Source organism: Eleginops maclovinus, chromosome 24, assembly GCF_036324505.1.
Source record: "Eleginops maclovinus isolate JMC-PN-2008 ecotype Puerto Natales chromosome 24, JC_Emac_rtc_rv5, whole genome shotgun sequence".
Classification (NCBI taxonomy): domain Eukaryota; kingdom Metazoa; phylum Chordata; class Actinopteri; order Perciformes; family Eleginopidae; genus Eleginops; species Eleginops maclovinus.
In genome coordinates, this window is record NC_086372.1 from 5,308,153 (window position 1) to 5,327,336 (window position 19,184).

At 42.4% G+C, this 19,184-nt stretch overlaps 2 protein-coding genes across 4 annotated transcripts; both read left to right on the top strand.

Annotated features, from left to right (window-relative positions):
- Positions 1-5,518: 5,518 nt before the first annotated feature.
- Positions 5,519-9,124, top strand: LOC134860956 (leucine-rich repeat-containing protein 4C). Of its 2 annotated transcripts, XM_063877859.1 has the most exons (4): positions 5,519-5,670; positions 6,512-6,676; positions 7,179-7,687; positions 7,770-9,124. In XM_063877859.1, the coding sequence occupies exons 3-4, from the start codon at positions 7,193-7,195 to the stop codon at positions 8,343-8,345; spliced, it is 1,071 nt and encodes a 356-aa protein (XP_063733929.1). In that variant the 5' UTR covers positions 5,519-5,670; positions 6,512-6,676; positions 7,179-7,192; the 3' UTR covers positions 8,346-9,124. The 2 variants fall into 2 exon arrangements, with proteins under 2 accessions (XP_063733929.1, XP_063733930.1); XM_063877860.1 differs by lacking the exon at positions 5,519-5,670 and having other exon boundaries at positions 6,488-6,676.
- Positions 9,125-9,483: 359 nt separating this feature from the next.
- mfsd6a (major facilitator superfamily domain containing 6a) lies at positions 9,484-18,944 on the top strand. 2 transcript variants are annotated; one of them, XM_063877858.1, is made up of 7 exons: positions 9,484-9,802; positions 11,541-13,041; positions 14,427-14,524; positions 15,456-15,617; positions 15,722-15,820; positions 15,915-16,207; positions 16,789-18,944. In XM_063877858.1, exons 2-7 carry the CDS (start codon positions 11,543-11,545, stop codon positions 16,915-16,917), a joined length of 2,280 nt encoding a protein of 759 aa, XP_063733928.1. In that variant the 5' UTR covers positions 9,484-9,802; positions 11,541-11,542; the 3' UTR covers positions 16,918-18,944. The 2 variants fall into 2 exon arrangements, with proteins under 2 accessions (XP_063733928.1, XP_063733927.1); XM_063877857.1 differs by having other exon boundaries at positions 9,520-9,802; positions 17,374-18,944.
- Positions 18,945-19,184: the final 240 nt, after the last annotated feature.

The window sequence follows — 19,184 nt, forward strand, 5'->3', positions numbered from 1 at the left end:
CATCAAACTAAACTCAACCATTTTGTCTTTCATTTTGACGTCTAAAAGGACCGTTTTCAATTCAAGTTCAGTCATAAACCTGATGTACTGCAGTATGTTTGGTATGTAAGTGTATTTCTTTGCTTGTAAACCCACCTCTTTCCCAGAACATGGACCTCCTGAAGCTCTGATGGATTTCCTGTCTCAGTGTTTCAGTTCATTTTATTTGCTTCCACTCGTCCACATGCAGGAATTATCCCCCCCGCCCCGTCTCCACCCGCCACGCTGTCGATGTGCGTTACCTCCGCCCTGATGAGCAGATCTGCTACACTTCCTGATGAAAAGGTAAAACACAACCCCCCCCTACGATAAATAATGAACTCAGGCTTTATTCAAGCTTTACGGCGACAGTTTACAGACAATAAAACACCAATAAATCAGGGAATCAGATCCAAGAATGGTCTCAAACATTGACATCCAGAAAATAATTAAACACCTTTCTTAATACATAAACCTCATTCAAAAAATATACAGAGGAAGGAGCAGTGTAGCTGTCATAAAGGTTTAAACAGAGGGCTAATGGCTAACAGAAATACACACACACAGCACCTCCACCTTTGTCACTGTAACCCACATCTGAGCTTATACACACACATCCTTTGATTAAACACACGTACAATTAGCTAGTTATACTCCCTCCTTATTAGCATTAGCAAGTTTCCATAATGTTAGAGCACATTCACAAAAAAATGAACCTTTATTAGCATTAGCAGTTAGCATTGCATGTTTCCTTTTAAACGTGCATAATGTCAAAGGTCATATGCAAAGTAGGTACACTACTGGCACAAGCACCCACACATACACTAGCTCACACTGAAAACCTGGTTCAGTGACTGTAGGTGGTCAAAGTCAACGTGTAGCAAGCTAAAAGGTCAGGTGGTAGAGTGTGTTTGTGTGTGTGTGTGTGTCTGCAGGACGCTTCAGTTGAATGTTCTGACCTTTACTGAGTGTCGGTGTGGAACAGGGTCAAAGGTCAAACCTCTGCACACACACAAACACACCTCATTAAAAGTAATTAAGGATTTGAGGAAGGTTTCGGCACTTGCTATGAGGCATTTCAATATGAACACACCAAGTTCAAGGTAATAAGCACACAAATTGAAAAACTGAAATCCATTTTCGTTTATGTAGATACGTCACAATGTAAGCCTCTGTGTTGTGATTGTGTTTGACAGGAAACGTTTCTCTGTTGTGTCTCCATGCGATGCTTCACTGAGCACTTTCACCCGCACACTGTGACCTTTAACCCCCAACACACACACACACACAAACCTCAGGTTGTGTGTTGTCAGTGACACGGCTGCCATTACCGCGTCCTCCATGTCAATATGCCAAAACAGGTTGCATCAGCGCACTTGTTTTGTTGACCCCAGCAGATGAGGCGGGTGGAGAGATCATCTAATATTGATGCTGCAAGCTGAAACACACAATGGCTCCGCCTGAAGGCGCAGAAAAAGTTCAGTCTCACTGTTTTCTGCACCGCATAGTTGTAGTTAAATCAGTTCATTTTGATCTGCTACTTTAAAATACATCCCGATAAAAGGCACACACCTGCAGCACATGTTTTCTGAGGGTTAAATCCTCCAACAGGTGTCGCGCTGATGAAACATAATCCTTTAATGCAGTTTGTGTTCCCGTGTGTCTCGTTGTTTGTTGTGTTGACTCTGATATGATGCTGCTGAATTATTCACCGTATTTTCGGCGTCCTGCTGCTGCAGTTTTTTTTTTCTTCCAGGAAGCTGCTGAAGCTCACAGATCGGCCTGACCTAAAAGCACTGACATCTCAAGGGGCGATCACACACTGAGCTGCCAAAAATACTGTGTGTGTGGGGTGTCGTCCACACTAGAGAGCAGAGAGACAACCTCGACCTAGATACTGAAGGAACAACCAGAGGAGGGTTCAAGGAGACAAAGAGGAGGAGGAGGAGGCAACAAAATAAGAGGTAAAACAGCAAAAGAAGAGACAGAAAATAAGGATAAACTAGTAGAACAACAACAGAGGGAGTAACTGGGATAATAAATGAGGATGAAAAGTACTCAGAACTAAAGAGAGTAAACTGGGATGGTGAAAGGGAAAAGGAGGAGGAAATGTCCAGAAACTAGAGGATAGAAAAGTACTGAAAGAAAAAGAAATGTTGGGGAGAGAAGAGAAGGTTTGGGGGATGAAGAGGAGATGGGAGGAAGTAAGTAAAGAGGATGAGGAGAGAGTAAGTGAAGAGGAGTAGTGCGTTTGGAGGTCACGGCCTCCCTCCTGTGGGTCTGATGGATCCACACTGACAGAGACCACTGGAGACACACACACACACACACACTTACTCCCAGTTTCCCTCGAGGTGTTTTCTTAATCGACTGTGGCTGTGTCTGGAGACTCACACACAGTCACAAAGGTCAGAGGTCAGGCTGGATGTACAGATGGCAGGTTTTGTGTCCATCAGAGTGTGAAAGGTCAGTAATACTGCAGTACACAGAGTAAAAGTACTCACACTGTAAACAAGAGAGGAAGTACAGAAGCATTTTTGTACCTGTGTAATCTCAGAAAAGATATACTTTTTTTGTAAGTGTTACAATAATCTCAAGGATTCTTCATTTGATTTTATTAGAAATGTACCACTTTCTGTATATCAAAGAATATCTGAGCTTTCCTACGCAATGTAAGACTTACATCTCATATACAGTGTGTTTTAAATGAAACGTACTACTAGTTCTCTTCTTGCTAATGTGAATTTTATCTAAAATATTCTTATTTTATTTTGTCATAAATTTACAAATGTAATCTCCAAAAACACAAGAGCGTATTCAAGTTTTTTCCACTTAATTTACCACTTCAATCTCAAGATATATAGAGGTTTTTTTTGCCTCAAATCTAATTGTTTTAAACTGCAGCGTTCATAGTAGTTTGTGCCGTAGTAGTTTACTAGTTGTTGTTGTTGATGACATGAACAGTGATTATAAATAATGATAAATGATATTGACGTGGTGGCGGAGCCTCAGGCTGATGGCACTGACACTCGATGATGATGAAGATGAAGATGTTTATTTAGAGATGTTGGTTCACACTCAGTTTTATATGTTTTACGTGCGTTTATGAATAAGACCTCCGGTGACCTCAGTCAGAGCTGCCATGTTGGATCTGAGGGGCGGCGAGAACGAGACGCCACGCTGTCGCCTTCATTAACACCTCCATCACACACACACACACACACACACACACACACACACACACACACACACACCTCCTACAGGTCCACTGTGTTTGTCAAAAGTGGAATTGTAAATGTTAGAATTGTCTTTATTGGTCAAGGTGAGAGTAGGATGATTAACAGCTGAAGGGTGGTACCTGTCATCGTGTTCTCACCTTTATATGAATAGTCTATGGTTCTCACAAGGTAGGGGTGTGTGTGTGTGTGTGTGTGTGTGTGTGTGTCTGTGTGTGTGTGTGTGTGTGTGAGACCACTGATCGTTGTTTAATCTTAGTTGTTTCAGACGGAGCTGTACCGCCCCCTGCTGGCTGTGCTTCATACTGCATACAAGTGAGATATGGTTATTTGATTATTCCAAATGGAGTCAAATATAATGTTTTAAATTAAAACAACAAATAAGCTAAAAGAAATGCACATATTGTTTACACAGTAATAAACAAATATCACCTGATAGATCCATGTTTTATTAAATTGGGAAAAATAAAAATGTATGGTAGACGAAGTTATTTATTCATCTATTTATTAACTATTTATTGTATTTACTTATTCATTTATTCATCCATTTTATTTTAATTATTTATTTACTGAACTAACAATTTATTATTTTTATTTTATATATTTATTCATATAGTTAACTTTTTATGTATTTACTGACTTAACAATTTATTATTTGTATTTACTTATTCATGTGTTCATTTATTTATCTCTTTTATTTGTTTATTTATGTATTCATTTATTTATTTACTGACTTAACAATTAATATTTGTATTTCTGTATTTATTCATGTATTTACTGACTTGACCATTAACCTTGAATGATGAAAACAACAAATAATTATAATCGTTAGTTGGAACTTATTATGTTAAACGTAAACATATAGAAATCCACAAAGAGAAATCTCTAATAAGAATGGAGGGAAAGTGAGATGAAGATTGAGCATTGTAGCAGCAGGAGGTAATCCCTGCAGTCCTCGGGGATTAACGATTAGCGTCTTCATTTCTCACTGTAATCCCGCTGCTCTCTGAAAGAAAACACAGGGAACTACTACAGAAAGTACTTATACACACATACACACCATCTACTTACCGACACCTAAATACCTTCTGATGGAAGATTATCTCCTTTATCTGTGACACAGTGGGAGATATGAGAGAAGTACATGTAAGCACAGCTGGATGCAGTACTTATGTCAGTATCACTTGTAATACTACGATACAGGCATGAAAAAGAACTGCATAATGTCAGTCAAATAAAAGTCAATAAGCGTTCAAATGTTCTCAAAATGTCAAAAATAAAATGCACTCGTTCTGCAAACCTCAGTATTTTAGAATAATATTAAAGTATTGTGATATTATAATTATTGATAAATGATTACTTTTGTTATCATTTCCTTGTGTGGTAGAGTAAGAGCTATTTTATAAATAGTTGTTGTTGATCACATTTTGTAATTATTGTAAGTCTGAATTCAGTTGTAGCGTATTTATTTTTAATAATACAAAATAAGTTAAATCGGATTTCATAAATATGTTCATAAAAATATCAAAATGAATCAATTCTAAATAAAAAGAAAAAGACTTGTTGTGATTTTTGTGGGTATTGAGTTAATTTAAGTATTTGTATTTAATGTTTTCGGGGAATGTAGTACAATATAGACAAAGAGTTACAATGAATTCTATGAAGGTAAAATCCCACTCAGATAATTAACCCACTAACGACTAAATGTATTGTAGGAATAGCAATTGTTAAATATTTATTATTGAGTGTCTAAAAATGCTTCTGTCTTTTTTATCACTGGCATCTCCAGGAGATTTTGACCCAGATACACGCAGCATATGTGTGTGTGTTGCTGGTGAAGTGCGCAGCAGGAAGGTAACTGAATAAGTTTCCATAATTATCCAGATAAAGACGCTCTGAAACCGGATCTCTGCAGGAACACTAAACCTGCTGCACTGTAACATCTCTGTCTGAAGAGGGAGATCTCCAATGTCTCCATAAAACAAATGCACACACACACACACACACACACCCTATTATTGATTATTATTCTCTGCACTAAAACATCTCTATATGTCCAGTTTTATTGCACTTAAGTAGATAACAATGCTACTACTTATATTGCAATACTTTTACTTGTAACTCTCTAGTAGAGGTACTTTAACTTCTTAGGTTGTTTGTGTGTAAACAACGAGGCCACAGTGTTAAAGATGTGCAGCAGATACCGCAGGCTGTGATTAATGGAGGTGGAGGTCCGGCGGCTGCAGAGTGCTTCATCTGTGTCGGGGGTGGGGGGGGTGGGGGGGGGCTTTATCCGTATTAGTGTAATCTTTCCTTCTGTGCCCAACAGGTCCGCTCATCATCCTCCACTCATACATCCCCGCTTCATCCTACAGAGGAGGAAAAAGTCACATCTGCAGCAGCTGGATTTAAATCTGTCAGTAAAGAAACACAGCTACAGCAGAGCTCCTCTCACTTCCTGTGTTTTATATTTAGGTTTACTTTCAATATCAGGTGTTGTTGTCCTAATTAATCCTCCTCTTCCTAATTCATAGTGTTAGTAATTACTAGAAAACCCAAAGCACCCGAAAGAAAAGATGCTGACATTTTGGTGACCTGTCATTTTCTCAGATAAAGGAACACATCATGCAAAGTACAGACGATATAATATTATGACATCTAGGTTTGTTTAATTACAAATGAGTGATTACATTAATGAATATAATTCAACTTTACAACCTAATACCATTTTTAAAAACATTTTTAATGAATAATAGCAAACAAAAGACTAACCGTTCAACACAAATATTATATTGTAATGATTTCATACAATAACATGTTATAATTGGAGTTCAGTTAAATAAGTGATACATTAAATAACAACACATTTGAATAGAATTGGATCACCTAAATAGGTTAAATAGGTTAATAGATTAATGTAAAGTCTAATCCATCCTAAATCAAAATACTATTGTGTGTAGTGCATGTCAAAATAAAAGTGGTAAATATTCAATAAAACTGAATAAGATTTGGCAACCCAAATGAATTCCTGAAACCACCATCAGTCCAAAGATTATAACCCTTTAAACTAAAGTCAAACACTTATCGAATGATCTGAAAAAGTTGTAGTAATTAAATCCAGGTGTCTATAAATAAACCTGGAGATAAACACCCTCCGCTTCAATCAATCAAATCCATCCAGACTCTAATTCTCTGTGGCCCAGTTTCACTCTCTTAACCCCCCCCCTCCTCCCCTCTCCTTTAACCCCCTCCCACAGCGCTGCATGGTGAATAATTGACGAGCTCTCCCTCCTCCCCTCGCTGTGTCTCTTTCCATCACTGTTTGTGGTGTCTCTCGTCGGCAGACAACGCCTCCGTCATGTTCCGCCTCCACCTGCCGCCGGACGCCTGCTGACCGCCGTCTACAGGAGAGACAGCTGCTGGTAAGAGAAACCAGAAAACATTGTAACAATAATAACATGTATTATAACTTTGTATTTATAAAGTTGTACCATTGTATTTTAGTGATCTAGACGGATCAGATTTACAGAGGCTTTCTTGGGCACTATTAAAAGGATAAAAGTATTTCAAATCTGATATTCAGTTGGAATTAGTCAGGGTTTACTGTAGAACGCAGGCAGTAGAAAAAGACCTCCACCCTGATGAAAGCCTCTGCAACCTGTTTGCATTAAAATCATCAGCACGCTCGACTGAGTAAAGACTCAGATGCACTTTATCCCAGAGTGTTTAAAAGCCTTCCTTACGCTAAGTCTGCACCTTGTATGTTCTAATGAAACTCAGCGTTAGATAATACCTCATTTGCTGATGATACTTTTGTACTTAGATATTGAATGCAGGACTTTTACTTGTAATGAAGTATTTTGACAATGTTGTACTTCTACTTAAGTAAAGCATCTGGACACTTTTTCCACCCCTGGGTTTCAGAGAGCTTTGCAGCCATGAAGGCGGTGCTGCTGCTGCTGCTGCTGCTGCTGACGGAGGCATCCTGCAGGTCTCACAGCAGCTGGTGTGAGCTGGGCTGCGACTGTCGAGGAGATCTGAAGTTCACCATCTGCTCTCGGGGCCTCTTCACCCAGCTCCCCTCCAGAGTGCCGCCCTACACCGAGCTCCTGGACCTCTCCGACAACCTCATCTCGGTCATCCCCGAGCGCTCCTTCGACAAGAACCGTAAGCTGCGGGTGCTGCTGCTGCAGAACAATAACATCAGCGTGGTGCAGCACGGGGGGTTCTCCCAGCTGGAGTTCCTGCAAAAGCTGGACCTGAGGTGGAACCGGATCTCAGTGCTGACTGAGGGGTTCTCCGTCGGGCTCTCCTTCCTGCGGGAGCTGCAGCTTGCACACAACCGACTGAGGCACCTGGACAGCCGCAGCTTCCTGCACCTGGACGCCCTGCAGAGGCTGAACCTGAGCGCCAACAGCATCAGCTCCATCCAGGTGAGCAGCACACAAGTACAGCTACTCAGGTACTGAATACTATTTTAAGTATTAAATCTGAGGACTTCTTCCACCTCTGCAGGTCAGGGCGTTCGCCCCGATGAGCAGCTTGCGGCAGCTCCACCTGCAGGACAACCGGCTGACCTCCCTGCGCAGCGGCGTCTTCTCCATGCTGCGCTCCCTGGAGGTCCTCAACCTGGCCGCGAACCAGATCAGTGACATGGAGATGGGCGTGTTCAAACCGCTCACCAGCATGTCCCTGCTAAACCTGGCCGACAACAACATGACGACGGTGTACTTCAAGACGTTCCTCAGCATCCACACCTACAGCACGCACATCCTGCTGGAGGAGAACCCGTGGAACTGCGACTGCGACCTGCAGAGAGTTTTCCGGAAGCTGCGCAGCATCCAGAGGCTCTTCCTGGACGACTACTACAACCTGACGTGCCAGGAGCCGCCGGTGCTCAGAGACTACCGGCTGATGGACGTGGACTCTGAGCTGTGCCTGGCAGAGACCGTCACCGTGCTCATCATCACCTTCACTGTGGTGACCACCGTGCTGGCGGCCATGCTGATGGGCGAGAGGAAGAGGAAGAAGAAGAAGAGGAGTACGCATTGGACGCAGCAGGGGGAGCATTCAGAAGAGTCAGACTACTGAGTCTGTCTGTTTAAGTTGATTAATTTCTGGCATTCTAGCAATATTTACAGGAATCTTTTGCTCCAGTAAATATCTCAGGAATATCTGCGTGGAAAGAGATTTTAAATAAGAGGTTCATTGTCTTATTTCCCATATGCCTCACACCAAAAAAAGTCTAAAAAAGCTTTTAAAAAAACACAAAACTATTGAGGAAACATCCTGCTGCAACATTCCCTTTAAATATAATGTATTTTTTCACAGCTTTATTAGTGCAAAGGTTTTATGTTCTCATCTTAAAAGTTTGAAATGTATGTATCTTATTTATATGTATGCATTGTGGTGCATTTACATATGTTTCTCCAAGTTTGGAAAACATTAAATGGGGTGTTTAATGTCACATTTTAGTGGCATTCATAAGATTGACTCTTTCAACACAACATTTGTAATGTTGTTTGAGGTCTTTAGCACCCTCTGCAGGTCAGACTGATGCATTGCTTTTACAATTTCATGACATTAGATTTGACAGTAATAGCTTTAAATGCATTAAATATTTATTATTACTATTATTTAACTTGCTTTATTATAACCATTATACAACTCTAGGGATATATGCTTCAGTGGTGAATTTTATTTAATTTATTTTACTCTACTGGATTTTTTTTGTTATCTGTGGAGAGTAATTTTAACGGAATTACTGGAATGTTTTTAATATGTTTTCATTATGGTTGATGGTTCCCCCTTTATCAGACATGCTGGAGCCCCTCAGGCTTCATCTCATTGATGCTTCAAGTGATAGCATTCAGCACTGAAGGTGACCGGATATCCACAAAATAAAAGCCTAATGTATATTTCATATAGGGATTTAGTAATAATTTGTATCATCAATTATTCCTAATTTATGAAATGTATTACCCAATACCTTCTTTATTCCGAAACAAGTTAGAAATATAGTTTTCCAAAGCTCAATTGGACGTATATGGCATATTTTATTTATTTAACTTTTTTTTATTGCTTATTACAGGCAATACGTTTAACTGACGGAAATACATGTAAAATAAATTAAATGTGGTATATTGTGCGGCCACTTGAAACAACCTGGTAAAAAGTAGTTCAATTAGATAAACATCCGTCGACGTATTCAATGTAATGTACCGTAATCATAACAATGGCTTTTATTTTGGAAGGGCACGCCGGAAGCAGATACATCCAACAAAGCGGACTTGATTGTTGGAGGACAGGTGGGATCTCCGGTCTGACGAGCTGCTGTTGTTCTCAATACAAAGAGAGCAGAGCCGGAGAAACCCTTCCCATTTACAGTAAACATTTAAAGGTTAATACACTGTGTTAAATTCAAACAATATCCGGTACATTAAAGTGGTATTTATGACGCGTTTTGGGTGAAAAATGTTCGACAAAAGAGGGAGAAATTCAACAGAAACTGCGCAGTCATAGTTTAATGGGAGCGGTAACCTGAGCAGGTAAGACATTTCATACGTTTATTGTTTGAATGTGCTGTTTTATCCTACGTTACGTCTTTTAAAAATATATTTAAAGAGTTTAATTGAGATCACGAGCTTTTAAATGACAGCAGGTGCCACGTTAAGAGTCATTTCAATCACGTGAAACCGGTTTCCTGTGCTTTGTGAAATTGGTGACGTAATTTGAGGTAATAAAGGTCATTTTTGGTATTTAATTGCGTTGTTTTTGGTGTGTTTTAAGGCTTAAATAAGGTAGCTTTGTTCTAGATAACATATTACTTCCGCATAAGACCATCAGTGACAGTCAGTGACGGATACGCGGTTCCCAAACGAGGGTCCGCGGACCACAAGCTATTTTTGCCGGTTGCATGTAACTTTACTATGGTTTCATTTAAAAGTGAATGATACCACAATGTCATTTTAGTTTTAAAATGTGATTTCAACATTTATAAAAACCGATGAACATCCAGGCATACAAAGAAAATGTAAATAATCCAGCAACGTTTGTTTAAATTATTTAGTTTCCATTATTTTGAAACGATTATTCATTATTTTTTAATTCGTTTATTGAGAACCTTATTAGATATGTCTATAAATGTGCCAGAGTGGGCCAAGACGGTTTTTTTCTCCATCTGTAACCCCTGTCACCTTTATAACCTTTATAGGTTAAGAGTCTGGGTGTCATCCTTGACAGCACACTATCCTTTCAATCCCACATCAATAACATCACCTGGTCTGCCTACTTCCACCTACCTAAGCCCCTCCCTTACCCCCCACACTGCCGCCATCCTTGTCCACAGCCTCGTCACCTCCCGTCTGGATTACTGCAACTCTCTCCTCTTCGGCCTCGCTCAAAAAACTCTCCATAAACTTCAGTTAGTCCAGAATTCAGCTGCCCGCATCATAACTCGGACCCCCTCCATCCACCACATCACTCCTGTCCTCCAACAGCTCCACTGGCTCTCGATTCAGTTCCGTATTCAATTCAAAGTCCTCCTGTTAACATTCTAAGCCATCCACAACCTCACCCCCCCCCCCCCCCCCCCCCTATATCTGTCCGACCTCATCCATGTTCCCACTCCATCCCGCTCCCTCAGATCTTCTTCCTCCATACACCTGTCTGTCCCCTCCGCCCGTTTCATCATCACGGGGAGCAGAGCATTCAGCCACTCTGCTCCCCGTCTCTGGAACTCATTACCACCCCAACTCAGAAACATGGATTCATTCCCCCATTTCAAAACACAGCTCAAAACACATCTGTTCAAAACTGCTTACTCCACTTTATGCCAATTCCTCCGTCAGCGTCTATTGTTTTTATTTTTTACTTGCATTGTTGATTCCTTTTATGGTCTTTGTGTGTGTATCATGTACGGTGTCCTTCAGTGCCGAGAATGGCGCCTTCAAATCAAATGTATTATTATTATTATAACACATTTTATTTAATCTTACTTAATTGAACCATCTCTTAAATCATGGTTTCACATGTTTTAAAGAGTGTTACTGTAGACTAAACATAATAGTACTATAAAATGTTAAAACAGTTGGATATCTGTTGGTACTAGTATTAGGTATTCTGTTAAGAACAGTAAACATCGCTTAATCACATACTTAATTGGCACTAGAGGACCCTATTATCATGTTTGGTGTCCGCCTAACATCATTTGGTTTTGACAGAATACATTTAGCCTGATTTGGTTACTGAGCGCTGGTGATCCATCCTAATTTCCTTATCTTCCAGATATGCCAGCTGAAGACAAGGTTGCCATCCTGACGGACGATGAGGAGGATCAGAAGAGGAAGTATGTCTTGGCCGAGCCCTTCGACATGCCGCAGCTGGATCATGCGGCAGGTGCATCCGAGACGCCATCGCCCGCCTCGGACACGCCGCCGGAGCAGCCGCCGGCCTCCTCCAACTCCATTGATTGCTGCGAGAGGATGTGCCTCCGCATCAACTTGCACCTCCTCATCTCCAAAATCTTCTACTTCTTCTTCTACGCCGCCTACGGCTCGCTGCACCCTCTGCTGGCCCTGTACTACAGGCAGCTCGGCATGTCGGCCAGCCGCAGCGGGCTCCTCGTCGGCATCCGCTACTTCATCGAGTTCTGCAGCGCTCCCTTCTGGGGGGTGGTGGCCGACCGCTTCAAGAAAGGGAAGGCCGTGCTGCTGTTCTCTGTTGTCTGCTGGCTGGTATTCAACTCCGGCATCGGCTTTGTCAGACCCGCGGAGATGAAGTGCGTGGAGGTAAATCTTGCACCTATCACCACAACAACTATGCCTGTGATTACTACTCTCCCGCCTGGTAACTTTACCAGCAGCTCCACCAACCGCAGCAGGAGTCGGCGGAGTATTCTAGAACTCTCCGGGCTTCATGAGACACTGGACTCCTATATTCAGGTTCTCCCCAGAGAAAAACGAGGCGCCAACGACTCTTCAGTTCCCTTCAACACCACTTTAGCTCCCTTTTTTCCGGCTAACACCACCCGTCCCACCACCACACGCACCACCACAACCTCCCCTGCTCCAACCAAAGCCAAGAAGTATGAGATCATCTACAACCCGGACCAGGTGGAGAGCCTCTTCCTGCTCATCCTGCTCGTCGTCATCGTGGGCGAGTTCTTCAGCGCCCCAGCCCTCACCATCGTGGACACCGTCACCTTGCAATATCTCGGGAAGGCCCGCGACCACTACGGCCTGCAGAGGATGTGGGGCTCCCTGGGGTGGGGGCTGGCCATGCTGCTGGTTGGCATTTGGATCGACCATACACACCTCATCCCGTTGATCAACGGCCTGGGCTGCATCGTGCCCGAATTCCGCAACTACCAGATCGCCTTCATCGTCTTCGGCGTGATGATGGCCGTCGCCTTCATCGTCGCCACACAGTTTTACTTCGAGGACGGCAGCGGGTACCAGCAGGAGCTTCCAGAGGGGGTGGTGGAGGACAGCCCCAGGGCGCTTCCCAATGAGCAAACTCCCAGCAGCCCCGGTAGCAGCGCCGCTCAGGAGTTCAACTACAGTGACCTGCTGAGGCTCCTGTGCAGCGTGCGCTACAGCTCCGTGCTCTTCGTCGCCTGGTTCATGGGCTTCGGGTACGGCTTCGTCTTCACCTTCCTGTACTGGCACCTGGAGGACCTGCAGGGCTCCACCACGCTGTTTGGAATCTGCTCCGTCCTCAGCCACATCTCCGAGCTCGCCGCATACTTCACCAGCCACAAGTTCATCGAGCTGGTCGGACACGTCAGGTAAAATACATATTGTTAACCTCCCTCTAAAGTGCTGGATTTAGATCCTGGCCAGAAATATTGCACAGATCACTTTTTACTGATTTAATTGGGGGAAAATGTAGTTTTTGAAATATACCTTTTAACTTCATAACAGAACAAAATTACTTTATCATTTAAAATAACAATAATTTTCTCAGTATTTACAGATTTTCAACAAATACTGAGATCTTTTATTTATTCCTTACCCTATTTTACGTACCAGACACCCAAAAAACTCCTTAATACCAATTTTTGTTACATTAGTTTTAAGTCCAATTAAAGGTCCTTTCAATCTCGTAAATAATGACCGACTCCTTCAACTTTTAACATCTTACCTGCTTTCAATAATAGCCTAATAACTCTCTCTGCTTCACACTGAGCCGTTAAATCCTCTCTGCAGCAGCGGTTTAAGTCACAGTGGATGTCCGAGACAAAGCTGTCATTGATGCTCGGGGTTTCTGTCAGAGTGAATTCTGGGTCGCAGGCTGCAGGGACATTTGAGAGTGAGGTGTAACATTTCAGCTCTGAAACGTTCCTGCTGTGGAGTCTGAAACAAGCCAAAAGGAAGTGAGGCAGAAGAGAAAGTGCTGCTGCTGCTGATATTAATTAACAACTGAATCACAAACCAAAGTGTGTTTTTATCAAGTGACATCACGTCACACTCGCGCTCTTATTGGCTGGCGCGTCGATACATTTTTCCACGAGTAATACTACACAATACTGTCTCAAAACGTTCACTCTATGGATAGGAAAGCAGAGACAAACTGGGCAAAATGGAGGGGTTATCTTCAGTCAGTTTTTCCCTCCTGTCTCAGTTTAAGGCCGTTTAATCTCCCAATTTATCACTTTCCCTCCATGTTGCTCAGACTTCAGAGGAAACTCACTTCCTGTTTTACTGACTGCAGGAAGCAGCTTTTCAACATCTCACTCTCTGTTGTGTGAGCTACAAAACGAATGAAGGTTTCACAGTTTTTACCGAGCCATCGTTCGTTTCCTTTCATGCATCGTGTGCTTCGTGTGCTCGGCAAGCCTTCTTTGGATGAACAAACACTCGGTAATCTTGTGTTGTAATGGACAAATGTGTGGAGGGTGTGCCGTGTGCAGATCCGTGTGTTTGTCCTGGTGAGAGCAAAGACTTTCAACAAATACCAGATCATCACGGGGTGCAGAACAACACCTACATGTAAAGACATTTCCTATATGAAATACTGCTGCCACTGGAGAAACACTGCTTTATTCTCTGTTTATGCAGCTTTTAATCAGAAGAGAGGAAGGTTATAGCATTGTTTTGATAGAGAGACCCCCATATTGTCCATATATACATTCATATGTTTACACCCCTGTCCTCCATCTTCTCCTCTCAGGGTGCTGTACATCGGCCTGGCCTGCAACACGGCGCGCTACCTGTACATCTCGTACCTGCAGAACGCCTGGACCGTGCTGCCCATGGAGGTCCTTCAAGGTAACGCTGCTCCTTCTGCAGGGACGGGGTTGGGTAGGACCCCGCCGTCAGCGCAGGAAGCGGCTGTGTTTGTTCAGCAGCGCTCTTATCAGGCTGCTCGCTTCCTCACACTGCCCCTTTCATTTTGAAAGTCATTAATAAAAACAGCAGGAGGCCTCACCTGAAATGACCTCTGCAATCTGCATGTTCTTCCTCTTAGACCTGCATTTGGTTTGATTGGATTATCTCCAATGTCCATGAATAAAAAGGACTGATAAGTGCCGAACTTTCCTAAAAATATCAGTAAATAATTCTAAGTATTACGGTAATCACGTAGGACTTATTTGAACCATGCACGACGTTATTAAAATGCACAATATAAGTGGAGGAATCAAACTCGAGAGATGAACGGCAGCTGTAGTTAATGATCAGTGGGAGTTTGTTTGAGATGTCCGCCCTGAGAAAACACGACGGCTCTCAGAGTAAACAAGACAAAGCGTTCAATACTTCAGACTAAAGTTCTCCGCTGGTCTGTTAGCATGGAGGAGATGGTTAAACCAGTAAAGATGATCAGTGTTTTGTTTTGCACCGTAAATCAATCCTATTGACTGGAATCCTTAGCGTGAAACCAGAGAACATTTGGGAATTGACGTAGAATAGAGAGGGATTAAGACCTGGTTTTAGCAGGACATTTAACATTAAAACTATAGTTTTGATGCTCTCTGGTGGACAAACGATGTAATGGAGTTATTCTTTCTCAATAGTTTTGGCTCTTATCGAATGCAGTGTCTTTTTACATACTGTCCCTTTTTTAATATTCATTTCAACAGTTACATTTCAGCTCAAACACACAGAACAGAAAAGAAATGAAAGGCTTGACTTAGTGTCTTCATGGCCTGATAGCCTCTTTTTAAAATATCTTGTCCCTCGTCTGTCCCTGTGTGTCCCCCAGGTGTGACGCACGCCTCAGTCTGGGCCGCCTGCATCTCCTTCCTGAGCGCGGCGGTCCCTCCGGCCCTCAGGACGTCTGCGCAGGGCATCCTGCAGGGCCTGCACCTCGGGTTGGGCCGCGGCTGTGGAGCCATGGTGGGGGGGGTGTTCGTCAACTACTTTGGTACGACACAACATCGACGTCACACACACACACACACACACACACACACCAAAGTGAGTGTTATTCCACAGTTACTCACAGTTTTCCTCCCGTTTGTTTTGCAGGCGCTGCGGCCACGTTCAGAGGGATCGGCATGGCCTCCCTCGTCATCCTCCTCATCTTCTCCTTCATCCAGTGGCTCACTGCAGAGTCCGAGGAGAAAGGTGAGTCCTTTTCTTTATTTTTAAAGGACAAATCTACTTTGAGACATTACGTTTTAACCTCCCTGTCTCTGTAACATGCCCTCTCTTCTCCCAGAGGATAGGATTTTGGCGGAGAACATCCCGGTTCCCTCCAGCCCGGTTCCCATCGCCACCATCAACCTGGTGCAGAACCAGAGTGGCGCCGGCAGCCCCGCGCTGACCCGCTCCCCCGCCGCGCTGCCCGTGAAGAAGACCAAACACCAGGAGGACCAGGAGGACGTCAGCAGGCCGGCCTGGGTGCTCTCCGGCGCCCCGTGGGTCACCGTGGCCTTCGCCATCGTGCAGGTCAAAGAGATGATGAAGATGAGGAAGAACGGTGCGCCGCCGTCAGAGACTCAACCGCTGCAGGTGAATCCATACATAAAATAGATGATCAGAACTACAGGTTTTACTTACATCAGAAGGTTTTGTCAGATTACGGTGTCCTTTATTCACAATATATTCAATAATATTGCAGAACTACAATCAAAGCCGTGTTTTGACCTTAAGTAGAAGGTTAAATCTAAAGTACGGGGTCCAATTTAGGATAAAAACTAGAAAACACAAGGCCTATATTCAAAATATATACAGAATCATGGCCTGCTTAAACTCTCCTCTGGTATATCTTTGTTTATTGTGCTGGGAATAACTCTACATCTATATTTTGGAGGATCTGGGCTAGACATTTTTCTTTAGTTTATTCCATTTTATACCAAATGATTATTGATTAATCTCTTAAACAACCAGGAGAGTAATCAATAATAATACAAAGGTTATTTTCTGGTGTTTCCTCATGCATTAAACTACTAATAATAGCCTTTTCCATGAGTTGTGTGTGATACTTAAGTGTGTGTATCACGATGTCTCTTGAACTCAAACTAACCTAATCTTTCTGACACTTCCTCCCCTAACCTGCTGCACGCACACACACACACACACATATTCTGAAGAAAGGTGAGACGTTTTTGCGTGCGAAGGTCAATGGAAAATTACTGTGTGTGTTTGTGTGTGTGTGGAGGGGGGGTGTCCAGTGTTTCCTTTGTGTGTGTGTGTTGATGCATGTGGTGACTCATCTGTAACTTTGTGTGTGTGTGGTATGTGGGCGTGTATCTGCATGCATACGTGTTTGCGAATCTCACACGCCTCCGTGTCATGACGCAATGTGAGGTGCATGCCCTAATCCCCCCCCCCACTCCCTGGTTGATGTTACCCCCCCCCGACCCCACCGTCGTCCTCCTCGTGGCCATGTTGGATTTTCCTGAAGATGGACAGAGTAGGGCAGCCGAGAAGTTGGAAGGGAAGTGTGTGTTTTTGAAATATCAGCTAGTCTAGTTAGCACTGGGATAGCTACAAGATGCTAGCAGAGCTGGAATGTAACTAAGTACTTTTAATCAAGAACTAAATTGACATGATTTTACTTCCTTCTTGTATTTGTACTTGGTAGTTTTTTTTAGCAAGCTTAGGTTGAGGATAATTTTCAAAATAAAAGCCCCTCCGTGTTGCAGCTTGTTACTGTTTGTTCCTCTCGTTGCCAGGTACCTAATGAGCAGGCGTCGCCCGAGTGCGAGGCGGTGTCGCTGCCGCATAGAAACCCAAGTGATGACGGCACAGAAACTCCCACGCAGCCAGACACCACCCGCCCCGCAGCACCCACAGACTCTAACGAGGACAAAGACCAAACGCACCCATCCTCACCCAGAGGAGAGGAGAACCCAGCCTTCACAGGCGAAAACACACACTGACTTTTCATTAAGAGACTATTTAATTCACACACACACACTGAGCTTTAGTGTGTATCTCCTGCTGCAGAAGGATTTAGTCATAAAATCTGACTGCAGGTTCTTGAGTAATGAGTCAGCATATTGGAAAAACTCTTTATTTATTTGGATTTATTGTAAAATGTTGCAGAGAATGTCTTTTAAATCTTGAGACAAGAAGCTAATAATGCTACTCATTTTTTTTAAATGGGTTGTCTTGCAAAGCGGAGTTTGTTCTGATGGACCGGGAGGTGCGCTTATTTGCATTCAGCCCTCAGAGGTGATCAAATCCAACTCACCCTGTGCACTATATTAACTGCCCTTTCCCGGTGGAGTGTGAAGGAAATTCCTTCAAAGTTATTTAATAACTTAACTCACTTTAAAGAGTGATGAAATCTGACCAAATGGGGATTCAACCCAACATTGGAATTGTAAAATAACATTAACCAAAAATGGAGGTTCTTATCAGACACAATTTTCTCAAGTTTCAAACCGTTTGCACACAGCAGTATTTGCAAGTCAATATTCAAAATCAGTACAAATGATCCATGTTAGAGAAAATAATGGGATACAATACAATTCAAATGAGGATTAATAGAAGCCTAAATGTAGAGGGGAGGTAGTTTGTGTATGCTTTTGAGGAAATACTTTGGCCAAATAATTATCAAACAGGTATTGCAGTGTATTTCCTAAACATTCAGCTTAAATCCAGCTGTCTAATCCTGTAGAAACCCTGCTGTGATATCCTGTAGAAACCCTGCTATGATATCCTTTAAATATATATTTAATTATGGTTGAGTTTTGTTTGCAGCATTGCTTTTTTTCTAGCAGGAATCCAGCATATTGTCGTGGCCTTTGGGGTAAAATAGATGTTGTTGACAGGAAAAAGGATTTGATTACATTGCATCTTTTCCCCCTTTTGTTTCAGATTCCATCACTTCTCTAAAAAAAACAACAATCCCCTTTGAATCGTGAAGAAGTGCCTCTCAAACATGGTTATTGTTCTGACTTATTATTATAAGATGTCATGCAAGGATCCCTTTACTGCACTCCTATACTGACAGATCTGTCACACTGACGCTCTTTTTAATATTTTTATATTGAAGCTGCCAATAGGCGACACACACTGTATTTACCGTCTTTGTTTCCCATTATCCCGCCAAACAATTCCCCAGTGTTCTTTGTTTCACTCTGGATCGAGAAGCGCTCAGAAACGGAGCTCCATGAAGGAAGTCAGGGTTTTTTTCTTGTGTGAATGAAATAAGTTAAGGAGCTTTTGCCATTTAAAGCAGTATCTGTAACTTAATCGCATTGGTTAATAATGTTATTAAATATTTATCTCCAGTATACTCCTGATGTGTTTGTTTTACTCACCTCCAGAGGCTCCATTTGAGACATTTAGAATTAGAAAGCCCTTCATTTGCTTCAACTATAAGTTCTTTTTATTGTATTTTAAATAGTAATTATATATAGTCCATAGGGGACATTTAGTGCCCTAAAGGTGATTAACTAAAAATAATTTAAATGTATAAAATCTATTGAGTTATGCTGTATAATGAGTACCTTCTTGTACTTTGAAGAACCTTTTG

Bases quoted from the DNA above. Each gene is read 5' to 3' on its own strand.
- LOC134860956 (XM_063877859.1), top strand. From the start codon at position 7,193: ATGAAGGCGGTGCTGCTGCTGCTGCTGCTGCTGCTGACGGAGGCATCC. The intron at 7,688-7,769 runs GTGAGCAGCACA...CCACCTCTGCAG, and splicing joins ACAGCATCAGCTCCATCCAG to GTCAGGGCGTTCGCCCCGAT.
- mfsd6a (XM_063877857.1), top strand. From the start codon at position 11,543: ATGCCAGCTGAAGACAAGGTTGCCATCCTGACGGACGATGAGGAGGAT. The intron at 15,618-15,721 runs GTACGACACAAC...TTTGTTTTGCAG, and splicing joins GGTGTTCGTCAACTACTTTG to GCGCTGCGGCCACGTTCAGA. The intron at 15,821-15,914 runs GTGAGTCCTTTT...CTCTTCTCCCAG, and splicing joins TGCAGAGTCCGAGGAGAAAG to AGGATAGGATTTTGGCGGAG.